At 44.0% G+C, this 18,358-nt stretch overlaps 1 protein-coding gene across 3 annotated transcripts in view; it reads left to right on the forward strand.

The window, feature by feature from the left end:
- Positions 1-18,358, forward strand: part of LOC127002156 (RING finger protein 44-like) — a 117,307-nt gene that overhangs the window by 85,098 nt on the left and 13,851 nt on the right. For all 3 annotated transcript variants that reach the window (XM_050867813.1, XM_050867814.1, XM_050867815.1), the window contains exons 3-8: positions 14,071-14,319; positions 15,688-15,792; positions 16,053-16,418; positions 16,931-17,202; positions 17,375-17,545; positions 17,986-18,121. In XM_050867813.1, coding sequence (XP_050723770.1) covers positions 14,071-14,319; positions 15,688-15,792; positions 16,053-16,418; positions 16,931-17,202; positions 17,375-17,545; positions 17,986-18,121 — 1,299 coding nt within the window. The remainder of the gene's footprint in view (positions 1-14,070; positions 14,320-15,687; positions 15,793-16,052; positions 16,419-16,930; positions 17,203-17,374; positions 17,546-17,985; positions 18,122-18,358) is intronic.

Raw genomic sequence — 18,358 nt, forward strand, 5'->3', positions numbered from 1 at the left:
AAGAGTTATTAGCATCACAAGATAATTTGGTACAGGGTTGAATTCTAATGATATGCTTATAGGTGGGTTCGACTCCTGTTCTTGTATACTTAAATGTTATACTGATCGATTTGGTACAGGGTTATTTCCATGTTTCGCCGGTAGAGGGATGCGCAGTTCGGCCCCTGTACGGAAATGTTTTAGGGTCATATTTGTAAACCGATCGGCACCCAAGCAAGCACATAACCATACCATCATCTTTCCCTCTCTTCCTCTTCCTCTCTCCCTTCCTTCTCTTCCCTCCTCCTCCTTCGCCTCTCCTATCCTTCTTTAACATCTTCCTCCTCCATCCTTACTCTCCTTTTACCTTGTTTCCTCCATTTAACAAGGCTTAGGATGTGTGGGGATATCCATGGGTAGTTTTATGACCCCGGTGGTAGTCTGGCAAAGTTTCTGCATCGCGAACGTAAATATACGCTTAAGGGGACAACATCTTCCTCCTCCATCCTTACTCTCCCTTTACCTTGTTCCCTCCATTTAACAAGGCTTAGGATGTGTGGGGATATCCATGGGTAGTTTTATGACCCCGGTGGTAGTCTGACAAAGTTTCTGCATCGCGAACGTAAATATACGCTCATGGGGACGTGTTTAGCATCTTTTTTGGCCTTAAGAAATTATTGGTGTCGGAGAAGGAAGACTCTAAGGGTTGTATTATGAGACATTTCGCCGCCCAAGTTCACATATTTGACAAGGCTTTCGTAGGAGTTGTGGGCATTTCCAGGGGTAGTTTTATGACCCTGGTGGTAGTGTGACCCTTCCTCTGTACCGTGAACCTGAAGAAACACTCATTAGAACCCGACTGACCCCCCCTTTGACCTTTAGATATAGCTGATGTGAGACGGCAAAGTGTCTTGTAATACCAGCCTAAGGGTCATATTTTTAAACATATCGTCGCCTAAGTTAACATATTTGGCAAGGCTTTCCTATGACTTAAGGGGGTATCCTCGATTCAAATCATGGTTTGTGCTCAAATTTGTCATTGTTAGGTTTTCATGGTTTCAAGTAGTCCCGGGCTCGGAGAGTTCAGTGCCGCGCCAGCCGTACGAGAACTTTAAATTTTAAAGGTCTCAGCGCTGTTAAATCCCACCCCCACGAGGCAGCTGAGTGCGTACTGTTGCCATATGAGTGGTCATATATTTATTGTTTATACGTTATTTAGACCATTGAAGTATGTTTTTTATTACATACTGCAGTATGACAGTTTGGGTGGAGCGAGAGGCTGCTGCTGCCATGCGGGACTGACTCGGCGTGAGTGGCGCGCAGTTTTCCATCTGACAAGCACAGATGAAATTCCAAAACATAGCAGATGTCCAGAAGGGGTGGATTCTTGGTGTTTTTATAAGAAAGCCTTGGCTGAGAAGAGACCACCACCCTCTCATAAAAATATGAAAATAAAACTTGACCTTTCAGAGAGTGAACTGAAACTTGTGCTTGGTGTATATATAGACTTGACACAACCTACTCTTCTCTCACGATGTTTAAAAGGGAGAACGCAAAACAAAAATGAATCCTTCCATAGCAAACTGTGGAAAAGATGCTTGAAAACCAAGTTTCATGGTGCTCAAACAACTATGTTTGCTTTCCACATGACCGTCTTGGAACATAACAAAGGATACATTGAAAGTTCCTTGCTCCATGAAATCTTTGGAGGGATATCAGAATCTGGAACCGAGGTCAAACTAGAAAAGAAAAGACTCCAAAAGTCAATGGAAATATCCCTTCCAAGGAGGAAAAGATCTAAGATAAGCAAGGATGAAAAAGTGGAGGGATATGGTGGAGGAAAATTTTAAGGAACCGTAGAGTGACCACCAAAGACATCAACATTTACCATATATTTTTTTCGTTTCCAAACAAAACAATGACTGCTTTATGTTCCTTATAAAATTCTGGAAAAAATGTTATATGTGCAAAAAAACTGTAGGATTAATATTTCTATGTGAAATTTACATGTAAAATCTTTAAACGCGATTTTCTCAAAATGTTGTTTTTTAGTGAGTTACTGATATCTGATTGGAAATATCTCATCACCACTTACATCAATTCTTATTTTCTTTTCAGTTCTCAGTTAGTGGGACATAAAAGAATAATTTAATCTTATAAAATGAAGTTTTTTGTTGATCTTCTATAAAGTACAGGCGTTTGAAAATAAAGTTTCTTTAAAAATGTGATATTTTTACTTATTTATTCATACTTTTGAAAATAAACAAATTACGGAAAATAAAATAAGATGAAAAGTTTCCATATACATCATACTTTCAGAAAATGCCAAGTAAAATGTTCTGCAAGTATTTAGAAGAGAGATATTAAAACTTAAAAAACCCCAAAAATTAAAAAAAAAATATTTAAAAAAAAAAAAATTAATCAGATATCTATGAAACTTATGGCAAACCCATTTCTTTTCATGCTCTTCAATACTAGAAAACGGGAAGTTTCTAATGGCAATAATAAAAAAGTTTTTCTGAATCGAGGATCCCCCCTTAAGGGCATTTCCAGGAGTAGTTTTATGACCCTGGTGGTAGTTTGAACCTTCCTCAGTAGCATGAGCTTAAAGAAAAACTCATGAGAACCCGATTAATCCCTACTTTGACCTTTAGAAATAGGTGATGTGAGAAGCGAGTATGTCTTATAAATACCGACAAAAGAATACCGATCATACCCTGGCAGGCTGATTGGTAGTTTTCGATTTCCACCGCCAGAGGGACGCGCGCTTCGGCTCCTTTGTGTTGCCGTACTCGAATGTTGCTTCTTTTTTCGGCCGAGACACTGGCGCTCCCTCGGGTCTGCTGGGCTTTTTGTCTTGTCTTGGCAGAACACGCGGCGGGGACGTCTAAATCAGGTGGCGCGCCGGCCGCTGCTGCCCTCCGACCCTCCCCCGCCCCCTCAACCCCCTTCTTTCTCTTTCCTCCTCTCTCTCCCTCTCCCTCTCATTCTCCCTCCCCCGCACAAGTGGTCTGGGGGTAAACTGACCTAACCTAACTTTACCTAACGTGTGTGTGTGTGTGTGTGTGTGTGTGTGTGTGTGTGTGTGTGTGTGTGTGTGTGTGTGTTTGAATTCCTGATGCAACGTAAATACAACACACACACACACACACACACACACACACACACGATGAGTAATGACAAGTCGTTCAGAAGTCGTAAATAACCTGGTTGCCATCTCTTAAAGGAGTCCTCAGAGGTATGTTTCAACCCTTAACGATGACCAGCGCTTACTACTACTACTACTACTACTACTACTACTACTACTACTACTACTACTACTACTACTGCAACTGCCACTACTACTACTACTACTACCACTACTGCAACTGCCACCTCCCTTTCCTTTCTCTCGAGTTCGATGTCGCGGGTGGAAGGTATCAAAACAACAAGATAGTTTCGGATGTCAATCTTTCGGTCCTCGCCAATTATAGGACTTCCCAGAATGGCTTGCGGGGGCGTCGCTGTCGAAGTTCCGAGCATCGTTTTCTATGGCTGGGATTCCCTTTCTCTCCCTCATTCATTCCTGCATTCCTTGATTAATTGGAGTTTATTTTCGTTTTCTCACTCCTTTTTCTCGCTCTGTTTTCGGCCTCTACCGCCAACATATCTACACTCGTATCTTGCATTTTTAAGTCGAGCTCCGGGAAGTTTAGGCTCTAATCAAGGGTCTACTTCTATCGAACGCCTAATGCATAAGGGTCTTCTAAACTTGTTCCTTAAAAAATCGTCCAAAAATATCTACACTCGTATTTGTTGTATTTTTAAGTCGAGCTCCGGGAAGCAGTATTCAAGGCTCTAATCAAGGGTCTACTTCTATCTAACGCCTAATGTATAAGGGTCTTCTAAACTTGTTCCTTAAATAAAGCAATAAAAAACGTGCTAGAGTCACAATACTTCATGAAATCAGAGAAAATAACCCGATTAATGTTACTTCTCACACTCATTGGTCGAAGTCGGGGAGAACATCGCACGAAAATCCTCCCCAAGTCATCCAGTAGCCTGTCGAAGCGCCTCAGTCGTGTTCTTTGTCTTGTGGTCGGTTCAGATTGCTTACTTGCGCTTCGGTATCGATTGGCTGCGTGATTCTTTTGTTAAACATTTGGATCGCCTCTCTCTGTTACTGTGGGTCTGGTCGTCTGTTGAAATGCCTCTATGCAGCGTTGGCAAATTATCGTACTCAAAACATCGCGATTATCAGTTCCAGGGCTCGAAACTTGCCTACCCACACAGCTAATGAAATTTCAGTTAAAGTTATCGTTAAAATCATGACTCATTAGTGTCTGTTTGCGATACCTGTTAGTCAGAAACCGGAAAATACGATGAGCTGAGTGGCTGAGTACGATAATTTGATAACGCTGCCTCTATGGCGTAGGAGGGAATGGAGAATGTTTGGGTTTTGGTATAGAGACCATCACCACAACGCCCAGCTAAATCAACAGCCCAGACCCTTGCCGCTCCCTCTCCCCTGACACATGTAGGCAAGGGCGTAGGTAAGGGCGCAGGGAAGGACGAGGAGGGAGGCAGGCAGGTCACTCAGGCCAGCACACATGCAAGCAAATGTCGAGCGTGTTGTCGTTGGAGTCTGGTGGTATCCTATGTGCTCACCGCCTCCACCCAGTCAGCGAGGCGTGGAAGGAATATATAAAGGAAGAAAATAACGAAAACTGCTTCCTCTCCACTCGCCGCGCCGCCCACCCGATGCAGAAACAGGCGGTTCACATAACAGCGCGACACAACACCGCCCACCTCCCCGCCGCTCGACTTAAAAATACAACAGATACGAATGTGGAAGATATTTTAGGATGTTTTTTTAAGGGACAAGCTGAGGTTTCTCTGGCCTTGAAGAACGTCCGTATAACATGAGCCGCGAATGTTTGGTAATACGCGTGTGATAATCCCTCTTGTAAGCCCTTCAGATAACGAGTCATGGTTGCAATATCTTCGGCATGTCTTGTGTAGAGAGCGCCGCGCGGGGATATCTTCGGACCGTCTTATGTATAGAGCGCCGCGCGGGGATATCATGGAGACGAGATTGAGGTAAACAGGGTCAGATATCCAGTGTCGCATTCATTTAACGCTATACAGGGTTAAATAAAGCCATAAAAAACACACTAGAGTCACAATACTTCATGGAAAAAAGGAGAAAGAAGACGAAATTGAGTTAACTAATGCGAGTGCAGTAATAGAGGCGAGGTAAACAGGGTCAGATATCCGGTGTTGCATTCATTTAACGGTATACAGGGTTAAATAAAGCCATAAAAAAAACACTAGAGTCACAATACTTCATGAAAAAAGGAGAAAGAAGACGAAATTGAGTTAACTAATTCGAGAGAGCGCCGCGCGAATCGTCGGTTCAGGTGGCGGCGGCGAGTTGGTGACAGGACGAGCCGCCGCGACACTCCACACGGCGACAGTTCACACCCCGCCGCGACAGCCCAGGCGTGTTCCGGCGTCAGGGGGCGACACACACTCTTCCCTGGGGGCTCCGTCGACGTACCACCTTCAGGAGTTTCGACAAGCCACGAGACGCACATTATTGAATTTCGTGGTTCGTGGTTTGGCTATGAGAGTTTGTGACCTGGTTTTACGTGAAGCTTTACCCAGAGAACGGATTTTGAAGCATGCTGACACTAGAAATATATGTTTTATGGTATGTCCTACGTTATGAAGTATACCCTTTGATTTTGAAGCTTGATACGAAATATATGTTTTATGGTATGTTTTACGTTATGAAGTATATCCTTTGATTTTGAAGCCCGTTGACACTAGAAATATATGTTATGGTATATGTTTTACCTTTTTCAAGTATACCCTTTGATTTTGAAGACTGGACAGTACTAAGAGCGATAACTAATAGAAGTCGCGTTCCAATGAGTGCTTTTCTAGGTTCATGGCACAGAAGGGTCATAAAACTACGACTGGAAATGCACAAAACTCCTACGAAACCCTTGTCAATTATGTGAGCACTTGGGCACCGAAATTTTTGAAGAATACAACCCTTAGTTTCCCTTATCACGCTACGGATCATGGGACAGAAGAAGAGTCAAACCACCAACAGAAGGGTCATAAAACTACCCCTGAAAATGCACAAAACTCCTACGAAACCCTTGACAATTATGTGAGCACTTGGGCACCGAAATTTTTGAAGAATACAACCCTTAGTTTCCCTTATCACGCTACGGATCATGGGACAGAAGAAGAGTCAAACCTCCACCAGAAGGGTCATAAAACTACCCCTGAAAATGCACAAAACTCCTACGAAACCCTTGACAATTATGTGAGTACTTAGGCGCCTATCACGTGACTCCCTGGCCCACGCATCGCCCCTCTTGAGACGTTCTCTTTAACTGCTGTGGCAAAGATTGAAACTACACTGAATATTAAAACAGTGATATTAAAGAGAGAGCGAGAGAGTGAGAGAGAGAGAAGCGGACAGAACCACATGTCATAAATTCCGGAGCAAACGGCGCCATAATGAGTTGTCGATCCCCGGGCGATACAATACGCCGTTAGAGGTTTTAATTCCTTCATTTATCATAAAGTGAGCCATCCAATCAGACGCGAGAGAGAGACAGGCCTGGCGGGGTGATGAATGTCAAGGGGGGGTGGGGGGGGGAGGTGTTGTGTGTGTGTGTGTGTGTGTGTGTGTTTGTTTACCTGTCTACTTACACCTGCAAATACTACCTGTGGAAACGTTAATTAGCTCGTGATATTGTTTTTTTTAGTAGATAAATGACGAAGAAATAAAAACAAATAAATAAATAAGGATTGAAGTGGATAAAGCAATAATGGTGTGTGTGTGTGTGTGTGTGTGTGTGTGTGTGTGTGTGTGTGTGTGTGTGTGTGTGTGTGTGCGAGTGACGTCAGTGGTAGCGTGGATGACGTTATTCCCTCACCACCTGGATCACCCACCTCCAGGGACCACCACCACCACCACCTTCGCCACCTGGGAAATTACTGTCTACTGCCTCCTACGTAAATCCGTGTGTGTGTGTGTGTGTGTGTGTGTGTGTGTGTGTGTGTGTGTGTGTGTGTGTGTAAGGCTGGAAAAGTAGGCGTGTCTTTAGTACGCAGGAAAACGCTAAGACTATTACGTTTTCACTATCTTAAGACTCCTACTCTCTCTTACTTTTCTCCTCTCTCTATCTCTCTTACTCTCCTCTTCTCTTTCTCTTCTCCTCTCTTACTCTCGTTCGCTTACTCTCCTCTTATTCTCCTCTAAACTCTCCTCTCTTACTCTCCTTTCTTTTTTCCTCCTCTTATTGTTTCGTTCTGTTATTCTAATTCTTTCTTACTTTCTCGCTTTCTTACTCTCCTCCACTCCTACTCTTTCTTACTCTCCTCTTATTCTCCTCTAAACTCTCCCCTCTTACTCTCCTTTCTTTCTTTCCTCCTCATTGTCTCGTTCTCTTTCTCTCCTACTTTCTTACTTTCTCGCTTTCTTACTCTCCTCCACTCTAGCTCTTTCTTACTTTCCTTCCCTCTTACTATCTTCGCACGCTAAATCCCTCTGAGCACCACTAAGGAGGCGTAGGAGCAAAATGGCATCGTTGCGGGAGTGTTCAAACCCCCGAGCAACACGCCAAAGGAGCTCTGATTCTCTAAGCGTTTTATTGGCACCTCTGATGGAAACGCCTTCCCCGTCGCCGGCTTTAAAGTGGCCTTGGCTCCTTTATCCCCGGAGACGCCATAAGAGCCCTGTAGTGGCGTCTGGAGGGGTTTATGAGGCAAGGATGTGAGGTAGTACTGGCCAGGAGTTCTTACTAGACTATATACCTCTTTAGGGGAAGCTTATGGGACCTGAACCGAGTCCTACAAACACACAAGGATACTCAAGGATGCATAGAAGGATACGGAAACCTGCTTAGTGTCCTAGTCCTCCAGAAACTTGCCCGATTCTCAAATAATTTAAGGCCTACACACCGACATCTGATAAGGCTTTGGTAGAGGTTGTGTTAGTATTCCCATGGGTAGTTTTATGAGCCTCGTGATAGTTTGACAAGGCTTCTGCACCATGAACGTGGAAAAACACTCATGAGATCCCGACTCATCTTTTTGTGGCCTTGAGAAATAGTTTTAGTGACATCCGAGAGCGTTTGAGAATACGAGTCGTAGTCTTCCAGGAACTTGCTTGGGGATTCCTAGAACTGGCTGACAAAGGGAATGGGGTAACAAGAGTCTTCAGGGAGGTTTATGAGGCCAAGGTCTTAGTTAGCAGTGGTAGTAAGTCTTGCCAAACTGCCTCTGTTGGTATCCTACTTAAGGGGCATGACTCTGGTATTCCAGAAACTTGCTTGGCGATTCCCAGAACTGACTGACAGAGAGAATGTGGTAACAAGAGTCTTCAGGGAGGCTTATGAGGCCAAGGTGTGAGGTGGTAGTGAGTCTTGCCAAACTGCCGCTGCGGTAGCCTACTTAAGGGGGATGACTTTTAGTATTCTTGAAATTTACTCAGCGATTCCCAGAACTGACTGACAGAGAGAATGTGGTAACAAGAGTCTTCAGGGAGGTTTATGAGGCCAAGGTGTGAGGTGGTAGTGAGTCTTGCCAAACTGCCGCTGCGGTAGCCTACTTAAGGGGGATGACTTTTAGTATTCTTGAAACTTACTCAGCGATTCCCAGAACTGACTGACAGAGAGAATGTGGTAACAAGAGTCTTTAGGGAGGTTTATGAGGCCAAGGTGTGAGGTGGTCGTGGTAGTGAGTCTTGCCAAACTGCCGCTGCGGTAGCCTACTTAAGGGGGATGACTCTAGTATTCTTGAAACTTACTCAGCGATTCCCAGAACTGACTGACAGAGAGAATGTGGTAAAAAGAGTCTTTAAGGAGGTTTATGAGGCTTAGGTGTGAGGTAGTGGTGGTAGTGGGTCTTGTCAAACCGCCGCTGGGGAATCCTAGAGGGACCTGAGTCTAGCATTCCAAAAACTTGCTTGTCGATTCCCAGAACTGGCTGACAGAGAGAATGCAGCAACAAGAGTCTTCAGGGAGGTTTATGAGGCCAAGGTGTGAGGTGGTCGTGGTAGTAGTAGTGGTAGTAAGTCTTGCCAAACTGTCACTGGTGGGAGCCTAAAGGGGCCTGAGTCTAGTATTCCAGAAACTCGCTTGTCGATTCCTTGAACTGACTGACAGGGAATGCGATAACCAGTCTTCAGTTAGAGGGGTTCATGAGGCCGAGGTGTGAGGTAGCAGCAGTAGTAGTAGCAGTAGTAGTAGTAGTAGTAGTAGTAGTAGTAGTAGTAGTAGTAGTAGTAGAAAATAAACATGGGTGGAGGTATCTTTTATGTGTAGAAAAAAAGTAGTAGTAGTAGTAGTAGTAGTAGTTGTAGTAGTAGTCTTGCCAAACTGACGGTGTTGATAGCATACTAAAGGGGGGGTAGCCTAGTATTGCACCAACGTAGCTATAGTGATACTGTGGAACTGACGTAGATGGAAGGCGGGTAACATACGTAGTTGTCCATTGAGAAAGCGACCTTGTGTGTGTGCGTCTGTGTGTGTGCGTCTGTGTGTGTGTGTGTGTGTTCATAAGTCATGGCACGCCTTTCCCTGGCAGACTATTGATTACATGTGTATGCAGCGGCGTCGGGAGTGACCTGAGCGCCGTGGATAGAGTTCTCCGAAGGTGCTCGTCTCTCGCGCTGCCACGTCGCGAGGGGAATGGGTGTTCGGTATCGATTTGAGCATTAGTACGGGCTTGGCTTCGCGGCAGATGTGGAGGAAGGGAAGATGGGTGAGGGAGCGAGGGAGGGAGTTAGACAGAGTGAACCAGGGGAAATAAATGGTTTAGAAGAGAAAAATATTAGTATGGGCTTGGTTTAGAGGCAGATATGAGAGAACGATAGGTGAGAGAGAGAAGGAAGGAGAGAGAGATACTGAAACAGGAAGAAAGCTTAGAAGGGAGGGAGGAATGGAGGTTTGAGAGGAAGGAAAGAATTGTTCGTGCAGCATTTCGGAGCAGATGTGAGAGGGGAAAGAGAGAGAGGGACTGAAGAGGGAGGAGAGGAGTAGAAGTTTGGGAGGAGGGAAGGAAAGTAAAAGAAGGGAAAAGACAAAGAAAGAAAGATGTGTAAGGGAGAAAGAGAGAAAAAGAAACTGAAGAGAAAGGAAATGAATGGAAGGAGGAAGGGAGGAAAAGTTGAATAGAATAGAGGAATGGAAGAAGAGTTTTAGAAGGGAAAATTATTAGTACGAGCAAAAGATGTGAGGGAAGGAGAGAGAATGGGACTGAACAGGAATGAAAGCGTTAAAAATATGAAGAGGAGAAGAAATAGAGGTTAGAAGAGAAAATTATTAAATCTGATAGAACAGATGGGAAGGACAGACACACTAACGACAGCGAGGAAGATTAAAACAAAACAAAAGAAGGTCGTGAGGAAGGAAGAAAGAAAGAAAGAAAAAAAGAAAGAAAAGAACGTAGAGAATAAAGAAGAGGCATATATCGATTAGTTTTGAGAGAGAGAGAGAGAGAGAGAGAGAGAGAGAGAGAGAGAGAGAGAGAGAGAGAGAGAGAGAGACCGACCTTCCAAAGATGCCTTCCTTCGCTATGCAATAAATCTAGCCTTTTTTTTTTTTTCTTTTTTTCAAGGACATGGGATGGATTTTACTTAAGACGAAGTGCAAGATTAGGAGAGTTGACACTGAGGAATGAGAAGGAGGAGGAGGAAGGTGTTGTGAAGATGAAAAGGAGAGACGAAGAAGGATGGAGGTAAAGGAAGAGGAGGAGGAGGAGGAGGAAGAAGAAGAAGAGGAGGAAGAAAAAAGAAGAAAAATAAGAAAAAAAAAGACGTGAAAGCATTTTGACAGACTTGGGAATTAATAATCTCATTGCGTATGTTGAGAGAGAGAGAGAGAGAGAGAGAGAGAGAGAGAGAGAGAGAGTTCGTAAGCCCATTTCCCCGCTGCGTTGTGTGTTGATCATTGTTGCCAGAACGACAAAACTCTGACCTGGGCTAATGAAGTTTCCTCGGTAATGTAGTTTTGAATGACTTAACGCGGGGAAATGTCCTCTCTCTCTCTCTCTCTCTCTCTCTCTCTCTCTCTGGCGCCTCTTCCCTCCGTTTCTCCATTTCTCTCCATTTTCTGCTCTTCCTGTACCATCTCCTTTTAATTTCCTCTCCCCATCCATCTTCTCGCTTTTTTCTCTTTCTCCTTATTCGCTTTCCCTCCCTCTTTTTTCCTCTCCCTCTCTTCATCCTATCCCTCTCTTCCTCCCTTTTCATCCTATCTCTTGCTCCCATATTTCATCCTGTTTCTCTCTCTCTCCTCTCCCATCCTCTCTTCATCCTATCCCTCTTTTCCTCCCATTTCATTCTATCCCTTTCTCACTTGTTCCCTCTTTCATCCTATTCCTCTTTTGCTCCCATATTTCATCCTGTTTCTCTCTCCCTTCCTCCCGTTTCATCCTATCCCATTCTCCTGTTCACCTTTTCATCCCGTCTCCCAGTTCCCATTTTCCTTTCCTTTTTGTCATCACATGCGCGGTCTAATTTCTGGACACGTCATGCTAGGCTACGTTATTTATGGTGCTCTTTCTACTAGGCTATACACTCCACATACCGGCCTCACACATAACTTACTGGGGGGGGGGTGTTCATGGCCTGTTTTGTGATTTCAGTGATAGTTTTACACGACCTCTGCATCTTAACCCACATACACACCTACACACCATACATGATCCCGTAAGCACCTCTCCCCTCGCCTGCACGCCTTCCCTCCCTGCTTGTTGACAAAATCCCGCTCTTCGACGCTGCATTGTTTTGTTATGTTTATTATATTGTGTTGTGTGCCCTTTAAATGGAAAAAATCACCCATTGAAACTCGGCTTGTCTCCTCTGTGGCCTTGGGAAATAGTTTATAAAGCCTCTCATAGAAGTTACTTGGGTTTTCATGGACTATTTTGTGATTCCAGTGATAGTTTTACACGCCCTCTGCATCTTAACCCCTATACACACCCTATACATGATCCCGTAAGCACCTCTCCCCTCGCCTTCACGCCTACCCTCCCTGCTTGTTGACAAAATCCCGCCCTTGGTCGCTGAATTGTTTTGTTGTGTGTTTATTATATGAGTCTCCAAATAACATAGTGTACCAAGCGTCTTTCTATATGTGGCGCTTGGTACTCTATGTTACTAAGTGCCTCATCTTGTGTTGTGTGCCCTTTAAGTGGAAAAAATCACCCATGGAAACTCTGCTAGTCTTTTCTGTGGCTTTGGGAAATGGTCAAAATGGGAGTTCGATACGTTTAGGAATATTGAGTTCTGCGTTTTCCTTTACTATACTAATGTTCGAAGTGGTTTATGATGCAGGGGTAGTTTTCCGCTCCCCCAAGCTAGATTACGGACCCCGGTTGAGTAAATTTGACGTGAATTTACCGTGAATACTAATGAGGGACACAACACACACACACACACACACACACACACACACACACACACACAGGCAGGCACATGTTGATTCGAGTATTATGTTGTCGTGGTAAACTTTTTTTTTTTTTTTCCAATTATAAGTTTGGTACGAGTATTATTGTTATTATTTTTGTTGTTACGTGAGTCTGTTCATGTTTAGATTATAGATAAATATAGATAAATGAAGAAGGAAGAAGGTATTTAGATTAGTTAAGTGTGTGGAGATAGGCCTACATTATTTTTTTTATAGTAAGACATAGTTTATCATAGTTAGCCAAAAAGGAAAAAAAACTATCATAGACCCTCTTCCGTGTTTGCATATGGTATTTAGATTAGTTAAGGCGTCAAACAATTCATTATTTTGTACAGTAAGGCATTCAGTATATCATAGTTAACCCACCCACCCCCAAAAAAATGTATGGGCTAAATAGAAAACGGGTTGTGTCTCTTGGGGTTTCGTTTTCTGTTATCTGTTTCAAGTATTCGAGTCCGGGTTTTTTTTTATTGTTGTTTCGGACATCAAATTTGACTGATTTTATTACGATTTATTGGCCTGCAGCGTAATTTAGTTAGTAGTGCAAATATGTCACGTGGGAAAGGCGGCGTTGGACAAGCCTTCACGTTAGCTTTGGACGGCAGAATTATTATTATTATTATTATTATTATTATTATTATTATTATTATTATTATTATTATTATTATTATTATTATTATTATTATCATTATCATTATTGTTGTTGTTGTTGCTACTACTACTACTACTACTACTACTACTACTACTACTACTACTACTACTACTACTACTTATACTTCTACTTCTTTTGACCCGTAACGCTTTGTATCGCTTCTTAGGTCCTCCTCTCTGTCCTCTCTTCTACTACTATTACTACTACTACTACTACTACTATTATATGGATTAGGGAGGAAGGGTGCCCCCCCCCCTCCCTCCAGCAGATAGCAATCCCATTGGTATAACTTCGTACGAACTTTCCTCAGACTTTTTTTCACCAACGAAGCTAATTTCTCTCTCTCTCTCTCTCTCTCTCTCTCTCTCTCTCTCTCTCTCTCTCTCTCTCTCTCTCTCTCTCTCTCTCTCTCTCTCTCTCTCTCTCTCTCTCTCTCTCTCTCTCTCTCTCTCTCATCATGCGCAGAGAGAGAGAGAGAGTTCGGAAAATGAAAAAAAATAACACCACTCTATAACATTATCTTCTGCACTGTGATAAAGTATTGCATCCTTGATCATGAATAACAGTTACAAATACCATATATAGTTCATGAGGGAGGGCCATATAGACTGACCGAGTGCCACATAGCTACTGCCCGTACCTTATAGAGTTACTGACAGTGCCATATGCTACTGACAGAGTGCCATTTATTTACTGACCGTGCCATATACATTTACTGCCGGAGTGCCATATCTCCACCCGAAATTGACCTCTCTTTTGGGCACTCTTTACTTTTGTCTGTTGTGGGAGCGGTGAGCAGCGGGATTTTTTTTTTTCTACACTCTTTTTGTTGCCCTTGAGCCGTCCCCTCTGTTGTAAAAAAAATATATTAGTTACTGACGGAGTGCCAGATAGTTACCGACGGAGTGCCATAGACTGACGGAGTGCCATATTGTTACTAACCGAGTGCCTCTTCTTCCCCAGGTGCCCGTGTCTCTGGCAATGTCGAGTATGAACAGTGGAGGAGGACATCACCAGTTTCAGCCACAGCAGCAGCAACAGCAGCAGCACCAGCAGCACCAGCAGCATCAATCACAGCACCAGCAGCAGCAACAGGCCGTCCATATTCATGCCCATGCCCGTGGCCCGTCGTCCATGATGTGTGCCACCCCCACACAGCCCCACCACACCCACCACCTCAGTAGTGGCCATGTCCAATCCTCTCCACATCAAGTAAGGCACAGCAAGGCCCTGGTGTGGTTGTTGTGGACTTGAAGGGACACATTCTTAGCATTTTGACACCCAAGCGCACACACTTGACAAGGCTTACATAGGAGGCTTTCATAGGAGTTGAGAGCATTTCCAGGGGTACTTTAATGACCCTGGTGGTAGTTTGACCCAATGGTGCCAGATTGTTGTACTCAAGAGCATCCTTTTTACCGGCTTTTGACACTTAACTACCACCATGAGACATCAGAAATTAACGACTGTAACGATAAATATAAATAAATCTAGGTGTTGTGGCCCAGGAGACAGTTTTGGGGGTGTAAATAGGGAAAAATAAGAGGCTGAGCACGACCATCTGGCAACATTGGTTTGACCGTTCTTCTGTACCATGAACCTAAAAAGTCATTAGAACCTGATTATTTTCCTTTCTGGCCTTTGGAAATTCGTGATATGAGAGATGGAAGCGTCTGAGAATATCGACCTAAAATCCGTGAAGGTACGCCACCAAGAATAAATGTTTTCTTCCTCGTAAATTTAGATAACGTTGAGCTTATGCTGTTAACCCTCATGGCGAGTGGTCTAGGGCACCGTTGCTAGATTATCGTACTCAGAGCATAGTGTTGACCGGTTTCTGACGCGTAACTATTGCCAAGAAACATCAGCAATTAACTATTTTAACGATAACTACAAATTGATCTCGTTATTGGGGCCCAGGAGACAGTTTTGGGGGTTTGAAATGGGTAAGTATCAGAGGTTCAGTACGATAATTTGGGAACATTGGTCATAGAGGCAATGAGAAGTGTACATGTTGATTTGGGGAAGATATGGAAAAACAAAAGTTACAGTCCGGTAGTTGTACATTCAGCATGATGGACAGGTTATTAGAGGATAGAAAAGGATTTGAAGGTAAAATGAGAACACAAAGGGGTGGAAGCTGAAAGATTAAGGCGAGGTAATTAAAATCATCAGCTCCATTAGGGAAGCATGTAAGGTTGGGGAGACTTTTGTTCCTCGGTGGAATGACTCGCTGCTAAATATTTTGCAGATTTCTAGTTTTAAAAGCCAAATAGTACATGTGAAATACCGACTCTTTTTAAGTGTGGAGTATTTTTATTTATTTTCTTATTTTTTTTACAGCAGAGGAGTCAGTTAAAGGGCATAAAAAAAGGAAACAAATATGAAAAAAAAAAGCCCTCTACTCACTCCTAAAAAGAGTTAGAGGAGTGATTAGTGAGGAGTGGCCGAAAGATAGGTCAGTTTCGGGAGTTGAGGTGTCCTGATGGTAGTTCATTTAAGACTTGAGGGAAACATTCTCTTTGTTTTATCGGTGTGTTTGTGCAGTAACATAATGCTATTTTATTATTCTCCTCTCAGATGGGTGGCGCCAGTGGGGGCAGCTATGGCAATGTTCCTCGCCTCCACCACTGTAATGTCCACTCCTTCCTGTGTTCAAATCCACCACTCCATCACCAGTACCAGGTGCGTGCCTCAGGGCCTGGAGAGGGAGTATTAGTTCAGTGTCTGCCTCAGAGGCTGGCATTGTCTTGACCTTAAATGGAACTGAAGGTTAATTTCTCAACACTTTCCCCCTGACCTACTGACCTGTCACAGAGGGCATGTGAAGACTTTTATTAACATATCTGCATGTAATAATCAGCCTTTTTAACATGAAGTATTACATACCTCCCTGTGATGTAAATTCCACATCCCAATAATTGACTTTCCTTTCATTGTTTCAGATGAATGGGGGCTGCCTTGGCCCCCAGCACCACTATGCCCCAATGGTCCCTCCTGGCCACCATACTGCTGGCCCCCTTCTGGCCCCTGCCGGGCCTCCCCAGCTCATGGCTGCCACCCCCCAGCCCCCCCACACCCACACCTCCCTGTATGGCCAGGCACCCATGGCCGTGCCGCCCCCCCAGGCCGTCCCTGCCCACCTTGCAGCTGTTCCAAGCCAGCTGTCTGCAGCACCTCAGAGTCTCGGCGTCAGCGTGGCTCCCCAGATGCCTCCCCAGCACCACCACCACACCCACACACAGCCCACACCCCCCTTAGTGACCCCCTTCCCAGCCCATACTCACCTTCATCAACTTCATCATTTACATGTAAGTATTAGAGAGTTACTGAAATAGTAATAGTGGCACTCACTGACCTCTCATTGATGAACTATGGAACCTGTGGGGTCAGTGACAGTGTCCCAACCCTTGGTAGAGTAAACGTTTTATTTCCTTTCCACAAAATTCTTGACAGGATCCTGAAGGGCACAGGTCCTGGTGAGCCTCATGGCATCCACCAGCACTGCACATGTTCAGAATTGCAAAATTAAGATTGCTGAATAGCACAGTGATGGCCAGCCACTTTTTTTGTTTCAAGGAAAAAATGCACCACAAACGTGGGTATGAAGTTCACAGCTCACACCTTAACAAATTTTCATGCCTCGCACCATCACTTGAAATTTTCCCTAGTCATCAATGGAAATATTCTTTTCCAGTGTATTTGATTCCATAGAACACCTAGATCTCTTCTCTTAATGAGGATACTTTAAGTCTGTTCTATTTTTCTTGTTTATATTAATGTGTAGAACATTTTCTGTGATCTAAAAGTCATGATGTAACAGGCAAGCAGTGGGAGCGGCGGCGGAGCCCGCGGAGCCAGCGTCGACATGCTGGGGCGAGGGTTGTACCGAGGCCCCACTCAGGGCCACGTGTTGGGGCGCATGAGAGGGCCGAGAGGGAGCAGCGGAAGCAGTCTGGGAGGCACGAGGCGAAGCAGTTCAAGTTGGCGAGGTAACACCATTCCTCCAACAGCCCCTCCGCCCCCACCTCCTCCTCCTCTTCCAAGTGCTGCTGCAGCTGCTGCCACCTACCCAGGCATTCTCTTACATTTCTTGTAAGTAACATCGTATTTTCTGGAAAACGGTCTAATTTTTTTTTTAAAGGTTTTCATTTTTTGAGGTTAAGCTGCAGATGAAGATGCTGCTGCTGGATGGATTTTGTGGAGCAGTTTAAAATAGATCAGAGTGTTTAAAGAGATTTAATGATTTTCATCTGGTTTCCTGCAGGGCAATGTTATCGCACCCCTCGCTGCACCAGTATAGCGTGGTAGACCCAGTGCCTGCGGAGGCTCCAGACACGGAGAACTATGAGGCCCTGCTACATCTTGCAGAGAGGCTTGGTGAAGCCAAACCAAGAGGCCTTATGAAGACCGTGATTGACCAGCTCCCGTCCTATAGGTGAGCCAACCAACACAACACAAAGTGGATATCTCATGCTTAGGACTCCATTGCTTTATTGATCACAGAAAGTATTTATAATATTTGTATTGATCACAGAAAGTATTATATTTCCATCAATCACAGTTTTTTGTAGTTAACCCTAATCTTTGCAGTTAAGAGGCTTTTCTTGGCTGTTCATTTGTACAAAATACTTGTTTCCTTTTAGATTTTATGATGAGCAGCTTTTAGAAAGATGAAACTATCATGTGTTCCCATGATGAAGCAGTTTTGGACTGTTGAGCCATTAACAAAATTTGCCTTAGTACCGGAAGACCTCCAGCAGGTGACATTTTGCTCTAAAAATAAACATAACCCTTTGCAGCATTACTTACATGATGCAAGCTTCAGGGTTGTCCAGGCCTCACTTTATCCACATGGTGTTGTGCTCCCCTTTGCAGGTATACTGGGGAAAAGTCTGAGACAAAACAGATGACGTGTGTTATCTGCATGTGTGATTTCGAACTGCGGCAGATGTTACGTGTCTTACCGTGTCTGCATGAGTTTCATACCAAGTGTGTTGATAAGTGGCTAAAGGTAAGTTCTTTCATTGCTGCTGTGTTCTGGTCATGCACTAGGGGTCTTGGTTGTCTGGGGTCTGTATTTGGCTAGATGATTTGGGTTGGTGAAGATATCATCATACTAGAGTAACAATGTTTTCAGATCCTTTTGTCTCCCAAGTAGCGCTTGTGTCATCTAAACACCAAGATCCCTGTTTTATTTTTATGGGCACCACAAAAATCAGTTGCATGATTTTTAAAGCTTACATTGGGT

Source organism: Eriocheir sinensis, chromosome 22, assembly GCF_024679095.1.
Source record: "Eriocheir sinensis breed Jianghai 21 chromosome 22, ASM2467909v1, whole genome shotgun sequence".
NCBI classification, from domain to species: Eukaryota; Metazoa; Arthropoda; class Malacostraca; order Decapoda; family Varunidae; genus Eriocheir; species Eriocheir sinensis.